The sequence below is a fragment of the Aquarana catesbeiana genome, linkage group LG09 (assembly GCF_042186555.1).
Source record: "Aquarana catesbeiana isolate 2022-GZ linkage group LG09, ASM4218655v1, whole genome shotgun sequence".
Classification (NCBI taxonomy): Eukaryota; Metazoa; Chordata; class Amphibia; order Anura; family Ranidae; genus Aquarana; species Aquarana catesbeiana.
Window position 1 is genome coordinate 181,245,525 of NC_133332.1, and position 21,709 is coordinate 181,267,233.

Below are 21,709 nucleotides of genomic sequence, written 5' to 3' on the forward strand. Positions count from 1 at the left end.
TCACGTACCTGTACGTGATTCCGTGCACGCAGTTTAGGGGGGCGCGCATGCTGCCGACGCACTGCTCCCACAGTGATTGGACACAGCAGGAGCCAATCAGCAGGGCCGGCAGCCGCAATGGCCGCCGTGACCCGACGATCGCTCACAGGAGAGAGGGATCATCGTTGTGCCGATGTAAACAAAGCACATCGCTGAACTCCAGTGTAACACTCCTCCCCCACAGGTAGAAACACCTCCCAGGGAACACATTTAACCCCTTCATCACCCCCTAGTGTTAACCCCATCCCTACATGTGTCATTTATACAGGGATCAGTGCATTTTTATGGCACTGATTACTGTATTCCTGTCACTGGTCACCAAAAAGTGTCACTTAGGGTCAGATTTGTCTGCCACAATATCGCATTCCCGCTAAAAATCGCAGATGGCTGCCATTACTAGTAAAAAAATTAAAAATTAAATAAAAGTCTCTAAATCTATCCCGTAGTTTGTAGACGCTATAACTTTTGTGCAAACCAATTAATATACGCTTATTGGGATTTTTTTTACCAAAAATAGGTAGCAGACAACATATTGACCTAAATTGATGAATAAATTTGTATTTTTACATTTTGTTTTTGCATATGTATTATAGCAGAAAGTAAAAAATAATGTTTTTTATTTTTTTTTTTTTCAAAATTGTCGTTTTTTGTTTATGGCGCAAAAAATAAAAACTGCAGAGGTGATCAAATACCACCAAAAGAAAGCTATATTTGTGAAAAAGGACGTCCATTTCATTTGGGTACAGCATCGCACGCAATTGTCAGTTAAAACGATGCAGTGCCGTATCGCAAAATATGGCCTGGTCAAACAGGCTAGACAGTTGACAGAGCAGCAATGGGCAAACTATTCATAAATAGGGACAACTGTTTTCTTTTTCTTTTATTTATTTAAATTAGCCATTTTTTATTTGGTATGCTATGAAAAAAGTAGCAGACAGTTTGCTTTATTGTTTTCAAAAACAAGAATTACAATAAATTTAAAATACTTGTAATGTTAGTGAAAATACCAGCAATGAAGTTGCACTTGATGGTATTCAGACCTGGGAAAGCTAGTTTTTGATTGTTTGGGGTTACTGCAGTTTGCATAGGGTACTTTTACCTACTAAATCTACTTGTTTATTTTCATCATTTTTTTATCTAGACTGTAAATAAAATATACTTACAGTATTATTGTGTGTAATAAACTGAAATTTGCATATACAGTGCAGCACATTACAGCATATCACTTTGTCAATTCACCGAAAGAGTGTTTACGTTGATTCTTATTTTTGTGTTCATTACAGGTTCGACTAGAATGGCCTACCGATCTAGCAGTCAATCCTATGGACAATTCATTATATGTTTTGGACAATAATATCGTACTCCAGATTTCTGATAATAATCAAGTAAGAATTATTGCTGGCAGGCCAATACACTGTCAGGTTCCTGGTATAGATTATTTCCTGGTTAGCAAAGTAGCAATTCACTCCACCTTGGAATCTGCACGCGCCATTGCTGTGTCACACAGTGGAACCTTGTACATCGCTGAAACAGATGAGAGGAAGATAAACAGAATACAGCAAGTCACTACAAATGGAGAAATGTCTACACTGGTCGGAGCCCCAACAGACTGTGACTGTAAGATTGATCCAAACTGTGACTGCTTTTCAGGTGTGTACCACTTTTATACATCCTACTACTGTATATCCTCATAGAGTGTTTTTTTGCAGGTTATACAAATTTAATGCTGGGAAATGATAAATGATATAAAAGCCAACTGAAATTACATGTTCAATGGCTACCTCAATTCATTTCTATTTTGGCTTAATTTTCAGTTACAGCTTTAGGTAGGCATTAAAAAAAAATAAAATCAGTTATGCGTTCATTAAAAAGTCCAATGTATGTTACATAGAACTAGCATAGGTAACTGATTTTTTTCTATGTATTGGCATTGTATAATGCTCTGTGAAGCAGTATGCACTCTGGGAGGGAAATTGGCAGCACTTTCACTTAAAGTGGTTGTAAACGCTCAGAAAAAAAAAAACAATCTGTAAGACAAAGGCATAATGAGCTAGTATGCATTGCATATTAGCTCATTATGAAATACTTACCTTAGAACAAAGCTGTTGCATGTCTCCCGGAGTTATTTTCGGGTTTGCGGGCTCTGGCGCTGTGATTGGCCGGAGCCGCGATGGCGTCACGCTGCCGGTCACGGCACAGCTACTGAAGAAATGGCACGAGCGAGCAGTTTCTTCAGTGCGCATGTGCCGATGACATGGGCAAATGCAAGTACAGTGAATATCTCCTAAACGGTACACGTTTAGGGGATATTCACAGTACCTACAGGCGTTATTATATGCTTACCTGTAGGTAAAAGTGGTAGTACAAGGTTTACAACCACTTTAATCAAGGGTCTGTTGCTTTCCACCATGCTATCTGTGAGCATGATTATTGGAGGGTTAATGCACAGGGATGACCTCACAGTGTGCTGCTGTCCCTTCATGGTTCATTCATGGCCTGAATTTGTTGCTTAACTGCAGTGTACACTTCAGGAAAATCCAAGGCGTGGCTATGCTGTCTGGCAGAGTTACCTGGATCACGAAATTGGCTGCTGAAGATTTATTTCATACTTTTTGTATTTTCATGGACATGCTACTATTGCAGCTAACAACAGAATGCTGTTATCTATCAACTGGTCACTGGGACACATAATATTGTGGGATGTGGAGTCCAAAGAGTTTGACCTTTACAGATCCTAAGTCTATCAGGGTGCAGAAAAGACACGTTTAGATTAGTAACAGTGGTCTGGAGCTTCTTATGTGCTAAAAGCACATAAATTTAACAACACATAAAGCATGTAAATTATGCTGCCATGTGTTCCCACTTGCTATGGAGGCACTAGTGTGAGCTTGCTTCTAAGCTGGACTATGTGTATCCATTGACACACAAAGTGCGACTCGGCCCCACCCCTGCTCCCTCACAAGAGCTGCTGGAGCCACAGGAGCTGCTGCTGTCTCTGACCATGTGAGGCGAGAGAGCAGTGCTGCTGTTGTGAACAAGCAGGAGTTACCCGTGTGAAACCGGTCTACCAATGTTCCTGTAATGTCCTGTTTATGTCCTCTGGCACTTTGACAATAAAGCAACTATTCTACAGAAGTTCTTCCTTCCATGGTGTGCAACCAATTTCCCTTTTTCTTCATATACATATTAACTTTCCTGTAAAAGTTAGTCTCTAAGGACTAATAAAGAGGTTTGGAAGATATATATAAAGTAGGACCAATTTCGATTATTAAAGTCTTAACGTTTGTATATTACTTAGTTAAATCTATGTATTGATTAGATTTTTTTTTCAATGAACATAATCTCTGAATATGATTCATCATATGCTCAGTTTTCAGGTTTGCAACAAGTTAATTTTAAGCTCTCAGACCTAAAGTGATTGTAATGCTTATTTTCATTCAAATAATAAACATGGTATACTTACTTGCAATAGTTTTGCACAGAGCGGCCCCAAACCTCTGCTTCTGGGGTCCAATGCTGATGCTCTCGGCTCCTCCTCCTGTACGAGTGCCCCCATAGCTAGCCACTTGCTATGGGGCACTCGTGCGAGCTCGCTTCTAGGCTGGACTATGTGTATCCATTGACACACAAAGTACGACTCAGCCCCACCCCTGCTCCCTCCTCACAGGATTTGATTGACAGCAACAGGAGCCACTACTGTCTCTGAGCATGTGAGGAGACAGAGCAGTGCTGCTGCTGTCAGGCACAGCGCTGGACCAAGATCAGGATCAGGTTAAGTATTTACATGGAGCTGGGTGAAGCTGAACATGAAAGGTTTTTTACCCTAATGCAGAAAATGCAAACCTCCTGCCTTTACCACCACTTTAAAATACAAAGAGTTCATACAAAGACAAATACTGTTTCTCTAGAAATATATATATATATATAGATCTATCTATAGATCTATCTATAGATATATATAGTATAAATATAATATATAAATGTATAAATATAGCAGTAACTATGCTTTTCTTAATACTACATTAGCGCACTGTAGAAGGTGTTTTTCATCTCTTGCCATTGTTTTTCTTGAAAGGTGTTCCTTTTCAAGAAAAACAATGGCAAGAGTTTCCATTAGGGTTATCTAATAAGACACCACAAAGGGTAATGATGTACAAATCAGAATATCTATTATAAACCAACACATTTTGGATTCATTTTATCTTTTGATTTTTAAAGCCCACACAAGTCCTTTTGAACAAAAGGCAATGTTGCCTATAACAGGCATTTAGGTATTTACTCTCATTGTTTAAACAATTCTATAAAATTATAGCTTGGAATCTGATTTGCTGTTTTTCATGAACGCCCCTATGAATCACTTTTCATATTACAAAAGCCAACACTTAGCAAACACCTCATGAACATTGTTATTCCCTATGTGTTTTCAATAAGTCAAAATGCTCTTCTTTTTCTCCTTAAGTTTGTTCATGGCAGCTAACTTACGTTTTTTTTTAATTCAGTGTTCACATTTACTCTAGGTTATAATCTTTCTGCATCTATTAACTACCATTTTGTCACTTAACAATGTACATACATCTCAGAGCACAAAGGCATGTTATACTATTGTGCCTTCCACACTATTGTGTGTGCTAGTCACGCTGCATTTGTCAATTATTTCTCTATTTTCCTTTGAATGTAAGCCATTTTGTATTCTTTTCTTGGCACAGTAATGGATGCATGACTGATAACAGAGAAAGTAGTTCATCTGTTTTACCGATTTACTGTTCTGTCTGCATGTGTGTGTGTGTCTCTCTTTCTCTCTCTCTCTCTCTCTCTCTGGGTATATAAAAGAAACAATGGCAGGGGTTGCAGTACCTGAAGTGTAGTTTATTTAGGTTTTCACCCTCAGTTTGTGGTGCTTAAACACCCTTTTTCATGCTATGTAACAGACAGGCACGTCAGCCTTCAGGATAGGAAAAGGGGATTTTATGCTTTTTTTAAACTGTTGGCAGTGATTGATTGACCTGATTATCTTTATTAAACTATAAATTGTCTGTTAACAAGTTCAGGTGCTGCAACATCTGCTGTCTTTTATATACTGGATTGTTGATGTGCACATACACTATTATGCTTGTGCTCTCAATAGCCATATATAGGCAACAGTTTATCCTCCTTTTGCTTTACCAAAGCGAGAAATAAAATCTCAGACACAGCGCTTCACTTTTTCCACATCTTGTTATGTTACAGCCTTATTCCAAAATGGATTAAATAAATTATTTTCCGCAAAATTCTACAAACAATACCCCATAATGACAACGATAAAGAAGTTTGTTTGAAATCTTTGCAAATTTATTAAAAATGAAAAAACGAAAAAAATCCCATGTAGACAAGTATTCACAGCCTTTGCTCAATACTTTGTTGAAGCACCTTTGGCAACAATTACAGCCTCAAGTCTTTTTCGGTATGATGCTACAAGCTTGGCACACCCATTTTTGGGCAGTTCTTCTTTGCAGGACCTCTCAAGCTCCATCAGGTTGGATGGGGAGCTTTGGTGCACAGCCATTTTCAGATCTTTCCAGAGACATTCAATCAGGTTCAAGTCTGCATTCTGGCTGGGCTACCTTAAGGACATTCACAGAGTTGTCCCGTAGCCACTCTTTTGTTATCTTGGCTGTGTGCTTAGGGTCGTTGTCCTGTTGGAAGACGAACCCTCACCCTTGTCTGAGGTCCAGAGCGCTCTGGAGCAGGTTTTCATCAAGGATGTCTCTGTACATTGCTGTATTCACCTTTCCCTCGATCCTGACTAGTCTCCCAGTTCTTGCCACTGAAAAACATCTCCACAGCATGATGCTGCCACCACCATGCTTCACTGTAGGGATGGTATTGGCCAGGTGATGTGCGGTGCCTGGTTTCCTCCAGACATGATGCTTGCCATTTAGGCCAAAGAGTTCAATCTTTGTTTCATCAGATCAGAGAATTTTGTTTCTCATGGTCTGAGAAACCTTCAGTTGTCTTTTGGCAAATTCCAGGCGGGCTGTCTTGTGCCTTTTACTGAGGAGTACCATACAAGCCTGATTGGTGGAGTGCTGCAGAGATGGTTGTTCTTCTGGAAGGTTCTCCTCTCTCCACAGAGAAATTCTGGAGCTCTGTCAGAGTGACTGTCAGGGTTCTTGGTGACCTCCCTCACTAAGGCCCTTCTCCCCCGATCGCTCAGTTTGGCAGGGTGGTCCGCGCTAGGAAGAGTCCTGGTTGTTCCAAACTTCTTCCATATTACAGATTGATGGAGGCCACTGTGTTCACTGGGACCTTCAATGCTGCAGAAAATTTTCTGTACCCTTTCTCAGATCTGTGCCTCAATACAATCCTGTCTCGGAGGTCTACAGACAATTCCTTGGACTTCATGGCTTGGTTTGTGCTCTGACATGCACTGTTAACTGTGGGACCTTTATGTAGACAGGCGTGTGCCTTTCCAAATCATGTCCAATCAACTGAATTTACCACAGGTGGACTCCAATCAAGTTGTAGAAACATCTCAAGGATGATCAGTGGAAACAGGATGCACCTGAACTCAATTTTGAGTGTCATGGCAAAGGCTGTGAATATTTATGTACGTGGGATTTTTTTGTTTTTTATTTTTAATAAATTTGCAAAGATTTAAAAGAAACTTCTTTCACATTGTCATTATGGGGTATTCCTGGGCAGAGGTACTGGCTTGTTGCGGTGAAGTAAAACGCTCCTTACTACCTGCTTGATTGATTGCAAATCTACTATGAATATGGATGTACGTATATTTATTGAAGGGGGGTTTGTGTATGCGTTTTAAGGGATGTACAGTCAATAAACAGGATTACGCTATGTGCGCCTCTCTTCTTGTTTTTGACTTATTGTGAGCCCTGAACATCTGAGATCCCTCTGGAGTGGTGTTAACAGCAGCTGGTGGTGTGAATTGTTTTTCCTTTTGGATGCTTTATTACTTTCTAGCTCTGGTGAGTTTAACCCCCTGAGGGGAGTGTGTTCGCACAGAGTGGAATCTGGAGTGATCGGTGGAAGGTGCACGCTGAGAGTTTTTTTCATGATCACCTGATGAATGCTTTATGAACTGCACTCTGAACTCTTCATCACTTTTCTTATAAAGGACTTTTTTGCATGTGTAGTTGGCCACATGTTTATCATAGTTTGCTCAACATTAGCGCTGTTTAGTGTGATATTTTAGTCTGTTTTTAGATTACTTTTAAACACTGTTTATTACATATTATGGGGTAGTGTTTGTAGAATTTTCAAGAAAATAATACCTTCAGTCCATTATGGATTAGGGCTGTAACATAACAAAATGTGGAAAAAGTGAAGCGCTGTGAATACTTTCCAGATGCACTGTATCCTCCTGGCCTTATACATGTACCAGGCTCTTCTATAGAAAGTAGGGCCCATATTTTACACAAGCACCTGTGTGAAGATAAGTTATTATTACTTATGAAAGCACCACAGGGCTGAGTACAAGGCTTGCAGAGTACACCAGGCTTAGGGCCTGTACACTCTGTCCAGACCCGAGCATGCTGGGCAGTGTCTATCTGCAGCATTTTTATGTCTAGGTAAGGTATGGATGGCGTGGAGGGCTAGGAGTGTTGAGCAGTAGAAAAGAGCTCTTACACTTTAAAGCACTAGTACCAAATCAATGGAGCCAAAAAAACAGATCTCCTGCTTATTGCAAAGGGCAATCAGGTTGCTTTGCAACATTTCTATCATATGAACAGTGTAATATATGAGTAGTTCTAGTAATTTTTTCCTGCTCCAGGGTATGTTCTTTATATACTATATGCACTTGCAATGATGAAATATGGGCAGCACTGATATCCAAAAACTTCTGATTCATTTTCAATGCAGTTATGTCAGTTTGGAATCACTCCAACTTTATAACTCCTTATTAAATAGCAAAACATGCTACTAAGTGTCCAAGGCAGTCTGAGTCGCAACTGATCTAAGCTAACCTTAGTAATAATTCATCATAGGGTGACTCAATATAACTAGTGATACTCAGATCACTCACAGCTAGTTTATATCATGATTTTTTATGGCCTACCTTGTAAATGTACCGTGTATGTATGAGAATTTATATAACTGTATGTGTATGTGCGGTATTTTTATGTAACTGTTAATGATCTGCCCCCATTATGCTAATGCTCATGAGGAAATGTCTATTTACATGCAGTTTTAGTAATACATTGTAGAGATTGCTGTGTATGGAAATACGGCAGATGTCCTGGCACTGTACATGTAGCTGAAAAAAAAAACAATTTTTAAAGCAGCGGGTATTGAGTTTTCAAAAATTGATATTGCTGAGATAAATGTGCAATAATGCTAATCTTTGCTGATTCACTCTAAAAAGGATACCATTGGAAATTAAAGCTTTTAAAGTAGGCTGAGAATTTAAAATTTCTTCTGTTTACAGTCCTTTCCCATAAGAAAATGTTTTCAATTTATAGATTAACACATTGGATGTTATTTGTCCCTTAGGTGATGGCGGATTTGCAAAAGATGCCAGGCTAAAAGCGCCCTCATCATTAGCTGTATCTCCAGATGGTACACTGTACATAGCTGATCTTGGCAACATACGCATCCGAGCAGTCACTAGGAACAAGCCGCATCTGAATTCCATGAATATGTATGAGGTTGCCTCTCCAGCAGACCAAGAATTGTATCAGTTCAGTACCAATGGGACACATCTTCACACTTTAAACCTCATAACTAGAGACTATGTGTATAATTTCACATATAATGGAGATGGGGATGTTATCTCCATCACTAGCAGCAATGGAAACTCAGTACATGTACGAAGAGATGCTGGAGGTATGCCATTATGGTTGGTGGTCCCTGGAGGTCAGGTCTACTGGCTTACCATCAGTAGCAATGGAGTGTTAAAAAGAATATCAGCTCAAGGATATAACTTGGCACTGTTGACATACCATGGCAATACAGGACTACTGGCTACTAAAAGCAATGAGAATGGTTGGACAACTGTGTATGAGTAAGTAAAAAAAAAGGAACTCTTATGTAACATTATGTTGCTTTTCAGGACTTGAATGTTCAAACAAATGTGAGCTATGCAAATCCACAGTTCAGCTTTTGTTTTTTCATATAATGCAGATATATATAATTTGTATACAGACTGTGGGTATGCAGTCTAGTGACGTAATGCCAAAAATTGCACCTTGCTGAATAGTTAATGCTGCAAAATCAGTTACAGTATAAGCTACCTGGAAGTTTTATTTTCTTAAATAAGATCCACAATAAGTAAACTCTATTAGGCTAGCATTAAAAAAACATGCATAAGAAATTCAATAAAGCAGTGCTATGCGACAAAGTTCTATATAATGTGCAAACATGGCTTGGTACAAAGAGAGAGGGAGAGGTTGCCAAATGTGTGGCAATGCCTATACCAATGTAGAAAATCATTTTTGAAATCATAATAGTGATTTTCCACATGTTAACTTTTACTTCATCCATCCAGACGTGTTTTGTTATGGGCTTTTGTTTTGGTAATTCAATAATCTTCAGAGTAGACTCTTTTCAACTTTAGTCAAATTCAACCATCAGCACTCAATTCAACCATCAGCACTCAATTCAACCATCAGCACTCAAGTGATAAAAGATACAAACTATTCGTATCCAAACTTTTCAAAGTTCCCCTTAAAGTGCTCTTAGAAAATATAACTCAAAGCATAGCAGAATATGTAGTAGGATCCACTACTTTGTAACTCTCTTTAGAATGGAAATACTGTAAACAACACTGTAAAATGAACAGAGAACACACTGGCATCATTTAAAATTCCCAAATATGTTTATTTTATAAAATGCTAACTACTCCCAAAAGCACTGGCTATAAGCACATATAACACATCTTCCACATGTTGCGCTCACCCTCGGAGGGGCTGCTAAAATAGACAGGTTTTACCATAGTAAGCTGCTGCCTGCCACAGACACAGTTCTAGGGGATGACTTTTTAGAAAAATTGAATAAGTAACTTGAACAGGAGAGGGGTTTAGGGATCAGGAAACTCCAAACAATAGCAAACATAACAGGAGGACACCTTCTCACTAATCATCTCTAGGCAGCCTTTCTTGGAGGTAACAGGGGGATGGACAGTATATCTAAGACTCTATAAGAGCAATCTCAGTCCATATAGCATCTTCTGGCACTTAGTTCCCTTCTAGCAATTGCATACCCATGAGTCCACAGCAAGGTCTTTACTTATAATGTCCCAGGATCTGTCTGCCACCCAGCATCCATAGATAGTTCTTAACTGAGAGAGTCAAAAGATCCTTCACAGGACCAGGACTTTAGTATGATGCCCTCACTAGCTATCTCTGGAGAGGAAAGGACACTGTGCTCAGGCCTCCCAAACACCTTTTGGAGGCCTCCTTCCAGGGATTAGCTCTGGCATGATAAATATTTATACTGGCCATTTGACTCTCCCTGCCCTATATTCTGGAATCTTCTCCCAGAACCAGGTGGTAAATATTTTAAGTCACTTGTTATGTCTCAGAGCTGCAGAGAGACTGCTGTTTACTGTCTTTATTTAATACACACATAGCCAGCTTGATCAGTTCTCCTCATATTGTCTCCCACAGCAGCAACATTATGGCATCTTTTAAAGGGCAATTAATTTTACAATCCATAACAAAATGTATGCAAATACAAAACACCACTACCTGGAATAAATATGCAGGCTAACATTTTGAATAATGACCCCCCCCCCATCTTTCTCTAATTGCAGGTCTACTTTAAACCAAAGTACCAATGGATCACTGTTGGCAGTCACACAGTTGCTGTGTGTTGACAGCTCCATGCAGTCTAGGGGTGACCAGTGGAGCAGAAATGTGTGTGCAGGGCTCATTTCACACATATATCTGTATTCCTTTTATCCCAGTCAGGCACATGAAATCCCAGCCATAGTGACATTGGGCTTCTCTGACTTTGTGCCTCTATCAGTTCCTGGTTTGGATTGACCCAAAGAGGGGAAATATCTGCAGATGCAGAAGGAAGATTGCAGTATCTAGGGAACATTCAGAATATACCTTCCTCAAACTATAATACATATAAACTATAATACTATAGAAATCAAAAATTAACGTTTTAATAATTTTTGGATGTATTCTTTTGGTTTTTGTCTTGTGATGATCCTTTAAAAAGTAGATTTTAATGCTAATATAGCTAATTTATATCATGGCAATGTGAAATAAAAATTAAGCAGTAATCAGAAGAGCCAGCACTGCTCATTTATCACTGGTGCGTCTTTAATGTTTGCTCCTTAAAAAAAAAATGTATAGCATATTAGTTGGTGAGTGGAGTTTGCAGATCCCCTTAAGGGTTTGCAATATCTCCAGCTGAGTCCTTTCTTATTAAATTCATCTTCTCTATTCTTACTTAAGAGCAGCTGCATTTTATCTTGGAGATGGATATTTTTCTGTTCAAATGTAGTCTTGCCTATTGCCTTAGATTAGAAGCATTCAGTTTTTCTGTGTCTTTTACTCATTCAAAGTACTTTTAAAGAAGGATGGATCTTTACAATGCTGTAAGGAGTATAGTTATATAGGAAGGAAATATACCATCTCAACTATTCCATGTAGACACTCTGCACTCCAAAAAAAAAAAAACTATTCCCCAGAGAACAGGCTTTGTATAGATAACATTAGCACCATATGTAAATTTTGCTACAAATCTTAAGGTGTAATTAATTCAAACCTATGTATGGTGTACTTTCTACAAAATATAAGCAACAAGTTACCAGCACAAACTGTGATTTTAAAATACATTGTAACATCAACTGAAATGTTAATTCACTGAGAAAGCACAATATACGTTTTTACTATGACAAAAGCGTACGATTACATTTGATAGGCTGCAATTGGCTACTGAACTTTGTGCATTATTGAACTCCCAATCCATTTCCATCCAAAATGCTTATTTTTTTTTTTTAATTAAAACGTTTTTATTTCCCAAAAAAACAAAACATAATTATACAATTTTCCAATGCACAAACATTATGTCTTTTGTTCAGCACAATTATTATACATATTACTCATGTAGGTAAAAGCCAGAAGTCCAAAATGCTTATGCTTTAGCTTTGAGAAGTATAACAGAGAATTAGAAATTCTGTCCCCCTATACTCTGTGATAAGGGAAATTGTAGTCACTGAAAAAGGATCAAAAAAGTTGTAGCAAAAAACATGGGATGTTCCAAACCTCCCCCATTCTGATGACGTACGTGTCTAGGTATCTGTGGCCCTTCTTAGGATGGCCACATAACTTCCCGTCCCATTTGATACCTTGTCACTTGGACAGGAAGTGGTAAGGAAGGTAAGTCACCCAAATTTAGGTCAAACATATTATAGAGTGAAGCACTTTATTGTTTGTTTCTGGATAGTCTTTCATGAATTGCTTTAAATCAGCTATAATATTTTAAAGCCCATTTCCTGCCATATTTATTTTTATTGTTTTAGAAAGATGGGAAATAGTTAAAACTTGTGTCAGGTTTTTATTTGTGGTCTGTGTCTTCATTACAGAGACTTCCTTTCCCAGTGCCCATCAAAAACTGCTCCTCTTATTTGCAGGAAGTTGGGTGAGATCTCCCCAAAAGTTTTCATGTCCATACAAAACAAAACAAAAACAACAAAAAAACGTGAAATATGTCTCACAAATGTAAATTTGCTCCTTCAAATAAATGGCCTCATCACTAGTGCTCAGAAATCAATGGTCATCTCTAAAGTCACTCATAGACTACAGCAGTTGCTAATTACATAATAGCTAAACTGCTAGCATTTCTATAATGTGCATGTTCAGCCCAAAATGTGTTTTTTTAGTTTTGAAGTGCGTGAAGCACTGGGAAGGTTTGGGACTTTATATGAGGCACATATAGAATGTGCCTCCATCCCTATTTGGAGGTTGTGGGAAAGTTTGGGACTTTAATTGAGGCCATAGACATGGTGGAGATAGATTCAATAAAAGTACACATTTATTGTCATAAAATCATGAAACAAATCAATAACAAAAACCACATAGGTAAAACACATTATAATAAATGTAATTTCATGTTTGTTCATACACACTATTGAAAGTGTGCATGCAATACAGGCAACTGGGGTACATCCGAGTATAGTAGCCAAGTGCCCCACAGTGGTCTGATTGATCAGTAACATTCTAATAAGTTCATAATGGTACAAAGTTATGTTGAAAATACTTGCAAATGAGACAGTGAGACCAAACATTGCAAAATCAGAACAAAAAAAGAAATTGTGAGGAATTTCATCGGGGTGTGGAGAGACATCCCAAGACCACCCAGAATGCCCAAAACAGATGGTAACAAGGGGGGCTTTGTATCTGCATCCCAAAGTAGTAATGACCGACGCGTTTCGTGTGTTTCACACTCATCAGGGGCGGGTGCTGATAATGTGTCTACAAGATATAATACAAATATTATTAGTGGATTATAATGGAACCTATCCAAAGGGGGATAGAGAGATGTATCTCAAAATACTTACAAGGGCACACTGTGAATGAGGTATAGTACGTATGACACCGGGGTCAACCAATCTATGCCGGGAGCTGAGGTGATCAAACAGCGCGCTGGCAGGGCATACATCCAAGACTCCCCAGAAAAAACACGGGACACAGCAAGGGGATATATACGTGGTAAGTCAAAATGTTGGAACCAAAGTGGCCACCAAACAGCATCTGGAAAGATAAATAGTATCAAGATGTCAGGAAGTCTGCACGGATACATAGTATCAAGCTATCATGGTGTTCATCCATGTTGGGAAGTGATACCTAATTTGTAGTGAGCAATCGTCCAAGATAGCTTACCAAGGTCACTGCTGGGAGAGAATGGTAAGGTGAACTGCAGCGTCAGATGTTTGAAAGGCAATGGGGAGCTGTGCCCGGGGAAGCCAGATATACCGCTCCGCACACGTACACGCTGCCCGCCACCAGCGTCACGCGGGCACGGCTAGAGAGGGGAGGAGCTCCGACGCCGGCGATAGGGACCGCCCTTGACAGACGCTCACTTCCCCCGCCAAGCCGGCTGAGATAGCAACGTCACGTGCTTGACGTGATAGCGTCAAGACCAGACGGCACATGAGAAGCAGGAGGCGTGGCGCCGATGCGCTGTGGGAGAGCCCCCTCCCCCCAAGGCGAAGCACAAGGGGACGGAGGGGACATAGACACGCAGAGCGCATCGCAGCTCCCGGCAAAAGACAGAAAGCAAACCCAGGACATACACCTCAAAAGGGAGAGGGGCTCAAAGCACAGATATCTGTGCTGAATCCTCTCACTGATATGCAAAGGAGACCAGTGTCTCGAGAGCATAAGCCCAGATATAATGGTTGAATATGCCGGGCTGAATGATCTCACACCTGGGTGACAGGGAAAAAGAGGAGGGCTGTCAGTCCAGTCTATGAACCTCCATCCCTAATATAAGGAAGCACTGGGAAGGTTTGGGACTTTATATGAGGCACATATAGAATGTGCCTCCATCCCTATTTGGAGGTTGTGGGAAAGTTTGGGACTTTAATTGAGGCCATAGACATGGTGGAGATAGATTCAATAAAAGTACACATTTAATGTCATAAAATCATGAAACAAATCAATAACAAAAACCACATAGGTAAAACACATTATAATAAATGTAATTTCATGTTTGTTCATACACACTATTGAAAGTGTGCATGCAATACAGGCAACTGGGGTACATCCGAGTATAGTAGCCAAGTGCCCCACAGTGGTCTGATTGATCAGTAACATTCTAATAAGTTCATAATGGTACAAAGTTATATTGAAAATACTTGCAAATGAGACAGTGAGACCAAACATTGCAAAATCAGAACAAAAAAAGAAATTGTGAGGAATTTCATCGGGGTGTGGAGAGACATCCCAAGACCACCCAGAATGCCCAAAACAGATGGTAACAAGGGGGGCTTTGTATCTGCATCCCAAAGTAGTAATGACCGACGCGTTTCGTGTGTTTCACACTCATCAGGGGCGGGTGCTGATAATGTGTCTACAAGATATAATACAAATATTATTAGTGGATTATAATGGAACCTATCCAAAGGGGGATAGAGAGATGTATCTCAAAATACTTACAAGGGCTCACTGTGAATGAGGTATAGTACGTATGACACCGGGGTCAACCAATCTATGCCGGGAGCTGAGGTGATCAAACAGCGCACTGGTTTTGAAGTGCGTGAGGAAGAGTTAGGGACCTTTCACACGGGGCGGTTTGCAGGCGCTATTGCGCTAATAATAGCGCCTGCAAACCGACCCGAAACAGCCGCTGCTTTGCCTCCAGTGTGAAAGCCCCGAGGGCTTTCACACTGGAGCGGTGCGCTAGCAGGACGGGAAAAAAAGTCCTGCTAGCAGCATCTTCGGAGTGGTCAAGGAGCGGAGTGTATACCGCTCCTTCACCACTCCTGCCCATTGAAATTAGTGGGACAGCTCTGCAGAGGCGCTTTGCGGTGGTTTTTAACCCTTTCTCGGCCGCTAGCAGGGGGTAAAACCCTCCCACTAGCGGCCGAATACCAACAGTAAAGCGCTGCTTACAATAGCGGCGCTTTACCGCCGACACCGCCCCCACCCCAGTGTGAAAGGGCTCTTAGAGGAACAGAGCAGTTAATTCTCCTATCTGGGGCTCCATTGAAGTAACCCCCCTCTTTTTTTGTCCTGCTTAAAATCTGCACATGGACCCATACAATAAACATAGGAGACTTAAAGAAATCACTTTTTATTTTGTCAGTGGGGTTTACCTCAGCTTGTTCAATTAAGCTTTGGCAATAAAACCTGGACGCTGACTGGTTTTCTATACAGAAGTGAGCCTGATTTCGCATTCTCCAGTTTTAGTAAATAAACCCCTGTGCTGCTGTTGGAGATGTACCCCCACATCCTGTCTGATAGAACATGAAGTGAAGAGAATCTCCCAATTGTGGCATTAAAGTGGTTGTAAACTATGAACAAAAGCATAACCCTCTATAGTGTGTTCTTGTTATAATTACGTCATTAAGTGTAATTTCTGTCTGCTGCCTCGTTCCTCTGTATGAGTCACATCTGACAAGTTTTCCTGACACCAAAAGAAAAAAAGGTGACAGGGGAGGGAGCTGCAGCACAGAACCAGTGATTGAAAGCCTTGTTACTGTATGCAGTGTGATGGGGGGGGGTGTCCCTTCCCTCCAATCAGCTCTCACTGAGCTCTGCAGAGTGTAATTTCATCTCTCCACCCCCTGCTTTCTGGATTCTCAGAGAAGCTGTGTAAATTTTAGACTTTGAAAGGCTATAGATAAGAGGGAAAGGATGCAGAGAAGAGAACAACTGCAGATAAACAAGTAGAACTTATGTAGGGAGATTTGTTTCATACCTGTGTATCACCTGAGGCGAGTCACTTCACTGGGTATATGTGAGGGTTTGCAAGCATTTAAAGTCACAGTCAAAACCCCAGAAGGGTTTTTAAGCAAAAAAATATCAAAATAAAACAAAATGCTTTTCACAAGGCATACGCTCACTTTAAAATAATTTAAAGCAGTGAAAATCAGATGACAGAATAGCCGTACCTGCTCATGTCTGTGGTTATTGTGAAATTTTTTTTTTATCTCTGATGATATTACTGATCCAGAAGATATGCGGGGTGTCATTCAGCCAAATACTGTATAGTATACAGTACATATACATAATTAACCACTTTAGCCCCGGAAGAATTTACCCCCTTCCTGACCAAAGCACTTTTTGCGATACGGCAGTGCGTCACTTTAACTGACAATTGTGTGGTCGTGCGACGTTGCACCCAAACAAAATTGACATCCTTTTTTTCCCACAAATAAAGCTTTCTTTTGGTGGGATTTGATCACCTCTGCAGTTTTTATTTTTTGCGCTATAAACGAAAAAAGTGCGACAATTTTGAAAAAAAAGCAATATTTTTTACTTTTTGCTATAATAAATATCCCCAAAAAATATATAAAAAAAATAATTTCTTTCTCAGTTTAGGCCGATATGTATTCTTCTACATAATTTTGGTAAAAAAAATCTCAATAAGTGTATATGTATTCTTCTACATATTTTTGTTATAAAAAAAAATCTCAATAAGCGTATATTGATTGGTTTGTGTAAAAGTTTTAGCATCTACAAAATAGGGGATAGATTTATTGCATATTTATTATAATTTTTTTTTTTTTATTAGTAATGGCGGCGATCTGCGATTTCATGATATCATGACAGTGACATTGCGGTGGACACATCGGACACTTTTGATACTATTTTGTAACCAGTGACATTAATACAGCGATCAGTGCTATAAAAATGCACTGATTACAGAGTAAATGACACTGACAGGGAAGGGGTTAAACACTAGGAGGCGATCAAGGGAGTGATTCTAACTGTGGGGGGATGGGCTCACTACAACATGACAGAGATCACTGCTCCTGATGACAGGGAGCAGGAGATTCCTGTCATGTTGCTAGACAGAACAGGGAAATGCTTTGTTTACATAGGCGCCTCCCCGTTCTGCCTCTCACGATCATGGCCCCCCAGCGGACATCGAGTTAGCAAATGTTCCCCTATCGTGTGTTCTTTCTTCTTTTTTTTATTAACCCCTTGCCGACCAGCGCACAACGATATATGTCGGCACAATGGCATGGTTGGGCAAATGTGCGTACAGGTACGTCCCCTATAAATCGCGGCATTGTGGGTGCCCGCACGCCACATACTCCGTGAGCGTGCCCACGGCTCTGCGGACATGATGTCCCTCGGGGGGCCCGCGATCCTTTTACAGAGTGGCAGAACGGGGAGATGCTTATGTAAACAAGGCATTTCCCTGTTCTGCCTAGCAACAGGACAGAGATCTACTGCTCCCTGTCATCGGGAGCATTCCCCTCTGTCATGTTCTAGTGAGACAATCCCCCCCCCCCATAGTTAGAATAACTCCCTAGGACACACTTAACCCCTTGATCGCCCCCTAGCATTTAACCCCTTCTCTGCCAGTGTCATATACACTGTAATCAGTGCATTTTTATAGCACTGATCGCCGTATAAATGACAATGGTCCCAAAATAGTGTTAAAGCGTCCAATGTGTCTGCCATAATGTCGCAGTCACGATAAATGCTGCCATTACTAATTAAAAAAAAATGTATAATAAAAATGCAATAAATCTATCCCCTATTTTGTAGATGCTATATCTTTTGCGCAAACCAATAAATATATGCTTATTGAGATTTTTTTTATAACACAAATATGTAGAAGAATACATATCGGCCTAAACTGAGGAAAAAAAAAATTATATATATTTTTGGGGATATTTAGTATAGCAAAAAGTAAAAAAATATTGTTTTTCAAAATTGTCGCACAATTGTCAGATAAAGCGACGCAGTGCCGTATCGCAAAAAGTGCTATAGTCAAGAAGGGGATAAATCCATCCGGGGCTGAAGTGGTTCCTTTAACCTCACACATGAGTGGGTATTCACAGTGAACAAAGCTTCACCATATTCATGAACTTCATGAAATTCAGCCCCAACAGTAATTCCATTCCTTCCACGGGCTTTTTGTTAGAAAATATTTTACAGTGGAATATCAGTTAGAAAATGGAAACCAGTTGGGAAAAGTCTTTTGAGCAAAGTTGCTATCGATCTATGGTAACAATTTGCTGCATCTGTAAATAAGATGTTGAAATTCTGCTAAATAATACAATTACTGCTAATAATAATAATATAATTAATATTTTATAAAATTACCATATAATGAAAAATATAATGATAACATGTAACAGCAATTTTCTTTTTTTGTTGTTGTTGTTTATGTTTTAGTGAACACAACAAAATGAAGATCTATTATAGATAGTTTTAGAGACATAGCTATCACAAGGGTAATGGAGGATCTCAAAAGCAACCACAGGAGATGAACAGGGTGTTGTGGCGAGGTTATTTGTCTTGTAGGATCGCCATGGCAACATTCGACTAGAACTATAGAGGATTTCTGTAGGTGGGGGAAGCACAATTGTCTGTAATGGCTATTGATTTGTGTTCTGGCTTCTAAAGTTACCATGTTTTGATCACTTTCAGCATAATTTTATTCTCTTTATTATAGAAATTAGACACAGCTTTTTTGTTTTGCATTCAATATATGTATTTTTAGTGTACATCTTAGTTCTAGATTACATTTGAAACAATATTTTGCACCTATTTTGAAAGTCTTAGATCAACACAGCAAACAATGTTTAGCGTGATACATGGTTAATCAGCTAGTGGATAATGTACCTTCTTAATGGGATATTAGTTCCTATTACCTAGTAATCCCATTCCCTTCATTAATTAAGGTGGGATGTTCCTGTGTTTTGTAAAATAACCTATTTCCATTACCACATACATTAACAAATATACTGTATATGAGAATGCAAAACAGAACTTCTACTGTTGTCTGTTTCACCATCCAATATGTAGCACATAGGTTTATGATCCTGTAATAGGGAAGAATTAACCAATGCCTTGGTCGCTACATGAGTAATATTCTTGCCTTGAAGCACTGAGATCCTGGGTTACTTTTTATTTGCTACATTTAGTCTGTGTGCCCCGTGTTTGTGTAAGCTTCCTCGGAGTACTCCAGTGTCTTCCCACAATCCAAAAACATACTGTAAAAAAAAATGAAATTGGTTGGCTGATAAAGGGACAATAAATTGAAAGTTCCTTAGGGGGCAGATTGACAAATGCTGCAGAATTCATATCCTCTATATTGCATAAAATGGACCTAAACCTAAAAAAGAAGATTTGCTCTCTTATAAGAAATATATAGAAATGTTAATTATGCCTAAGTAGCAGTAGCCCAATCTGAGCCCAATCTGATCCAGTGATGCTCATGAGCGCTGTAGATCTCCTCATTGGACAGATTGATAACAGCAGGAGCCATTGGCTCCGGATGCTGTCAATCAAAAGCTGTGACATGGGAGCGGGGGGGCGGGGCAGATTCTCACTATCTGCGTCAGTGGACTCAGAGCAGGACTCAGGAGCAAGCCTGGGGATACCCGATGAAGAGGTAGGGCCTGGAGGGCCGGCGGGGGACCCCAGAAGAAGAGGATCGGGGCTGCTTTGTGCAAAACCATTGCACAGAGCACGTAAATATAGGCATGTTTGTTTTTTTTAAAAAAAGAAAATCAAACATTTACAACACTTCAGTTCTCCGCATTGTGTAATATAGGCTGTTGGATCCTGTCTTCTCTGATCCTCCCCTTCTTCCACTGTTCCCAGCCCATTTCCTTATAGAACATAGCCTTGGAGGCATACTGCACATGCTCAGCTTTGTGTGTATTGCTAGAGTTTTTCTCAACATCCATTTAAAGTGCAGAATTTATACAGCTTGTCTGAGCTTTCAGAAAGATCTGCAGATCTTAGTGAGAGCTGATTGGACCGAAGGGACACCCCCTCACACAGCACACAGTAACAGAGCTAAGCCTGTCAGTCACAGGCTGTGTGCTGGAGCTCCCTCCCATGTCACCTTTTTATCTTGCGATGTCAGGAAAACTTGTCAGAAGTGACTCATGCTGATAGCAGAGGAACGAGGCAACAGACAGAAATGACACTTAGTGCTTTGGGTTGAGACAAGTACACACTATTACACTATAGAGGGGTGTGTTTTGTTCATATTTCATGCCAGAGGTTTACAGCCACTTTAAAGTAGATGTAAACCCAAACTAAATTACATTTTGTTTGCTGCATATAATAAACAGTTGTTTTGGGTTTTTTGGGGGGTGTTTGTGTACATTGTACTAAATTGGTCACTTAAAAGTTCCATCAGAAGCCCATGTGAAAATGTGACAACATAGGAGCACAATGTGGAGCAAAGCATTGACTTTCCATAACAGGGAATGCCTGAATGAGCCCCAGCTCCCGTCTCCCTTGCTCCACAGCTTTCCATAGATTGCTTCAATCCCAAAACTATAAAATATGGGAAACTTCAGGAAGCACAGGCGACCTTCCATGCACTGCAGGAGAACCATAGGTAAGCATTCCATTCTACATTAATACCTCCACCAGTGGCGGCCCGTCCATTAGAGGCGCAGGGGCACCGGTCCCCTAATCTACATGCACGGCGCCGGACGCATGGATTCCAATGGGAGGTTTTTCTTTTTTTAAGCACGTGATTAGAGCCAGGAAAAGTGGTTTAGTTCTCTTAAAGCGGTAGTAAACTGCCAAATAAAAAATAAAAATCCTGCAACCCTGCGAGACAATAGCATAACTTGCTAGTATGCATACTTGCTTTAGAACGAGGCTCCCGCAGCTCACTTGGTCACCACCGAGGGGACTGACATGTTCCCTCAACGTTTCTTCCGGTTCACAGGCTCCGGCGCTGTGAGTGGCCGGAGCCGCGATGACGTATGCACGTGGGAGTCCTTAGTTCCAGCAATTTTCCAGCACAAGCCCCCGGACTTTCAGTGCGCATGTGGCCGCTGACATCAGCGGCTGCATGATGGGTGAATTTCTCCTAAACCGTGCAGGTTTAGGAGATATTCATTTTACCTATAGGTAAGCCTTATTATAGGCTTACCTGTAGGTAAAAATGACAAATGGGAATACAACCGCTGAGACAAGTACACACTATAGAGGGATATGCTTTGTTCAAATTTCATGTCTGAGGTTTACAACCATTTATACTAATAAATTCTGTAACAATG

The 21,709-nt window shown here is 40.1% G+C and overlaps 1 protein-coding gene across 9 annotated transcripts in view; it reads left to right on the top strand.

Annotated features, from left to right (window-relative positions):
- Window positions 1–21,709, top strand: part of TENM1 (teneurin transmembrane protein 1) — a 1,380,190-nt gene that overhangs the window by 1,280,626 nt on the left and 77,855 nt on the right. For all 9 annotated transcript variants that reach the window (XM_073599409.1, XM_073599407.1, XM_073599406.1 and 6 more), the window contains 2 exons: window positions 1,323–1,689; window positions 8,530–9,040. In XM_073599409.1, the coding sequence (XP_073455510.1) occupies window positions 1,323–1,689; window positions 8,530–9,040 (878 nt within the window). The remainder of the gene's footprint in view (window positions 1–1,322; window positions 1,690–8,529; window positions 9,041–21,709) is intronic.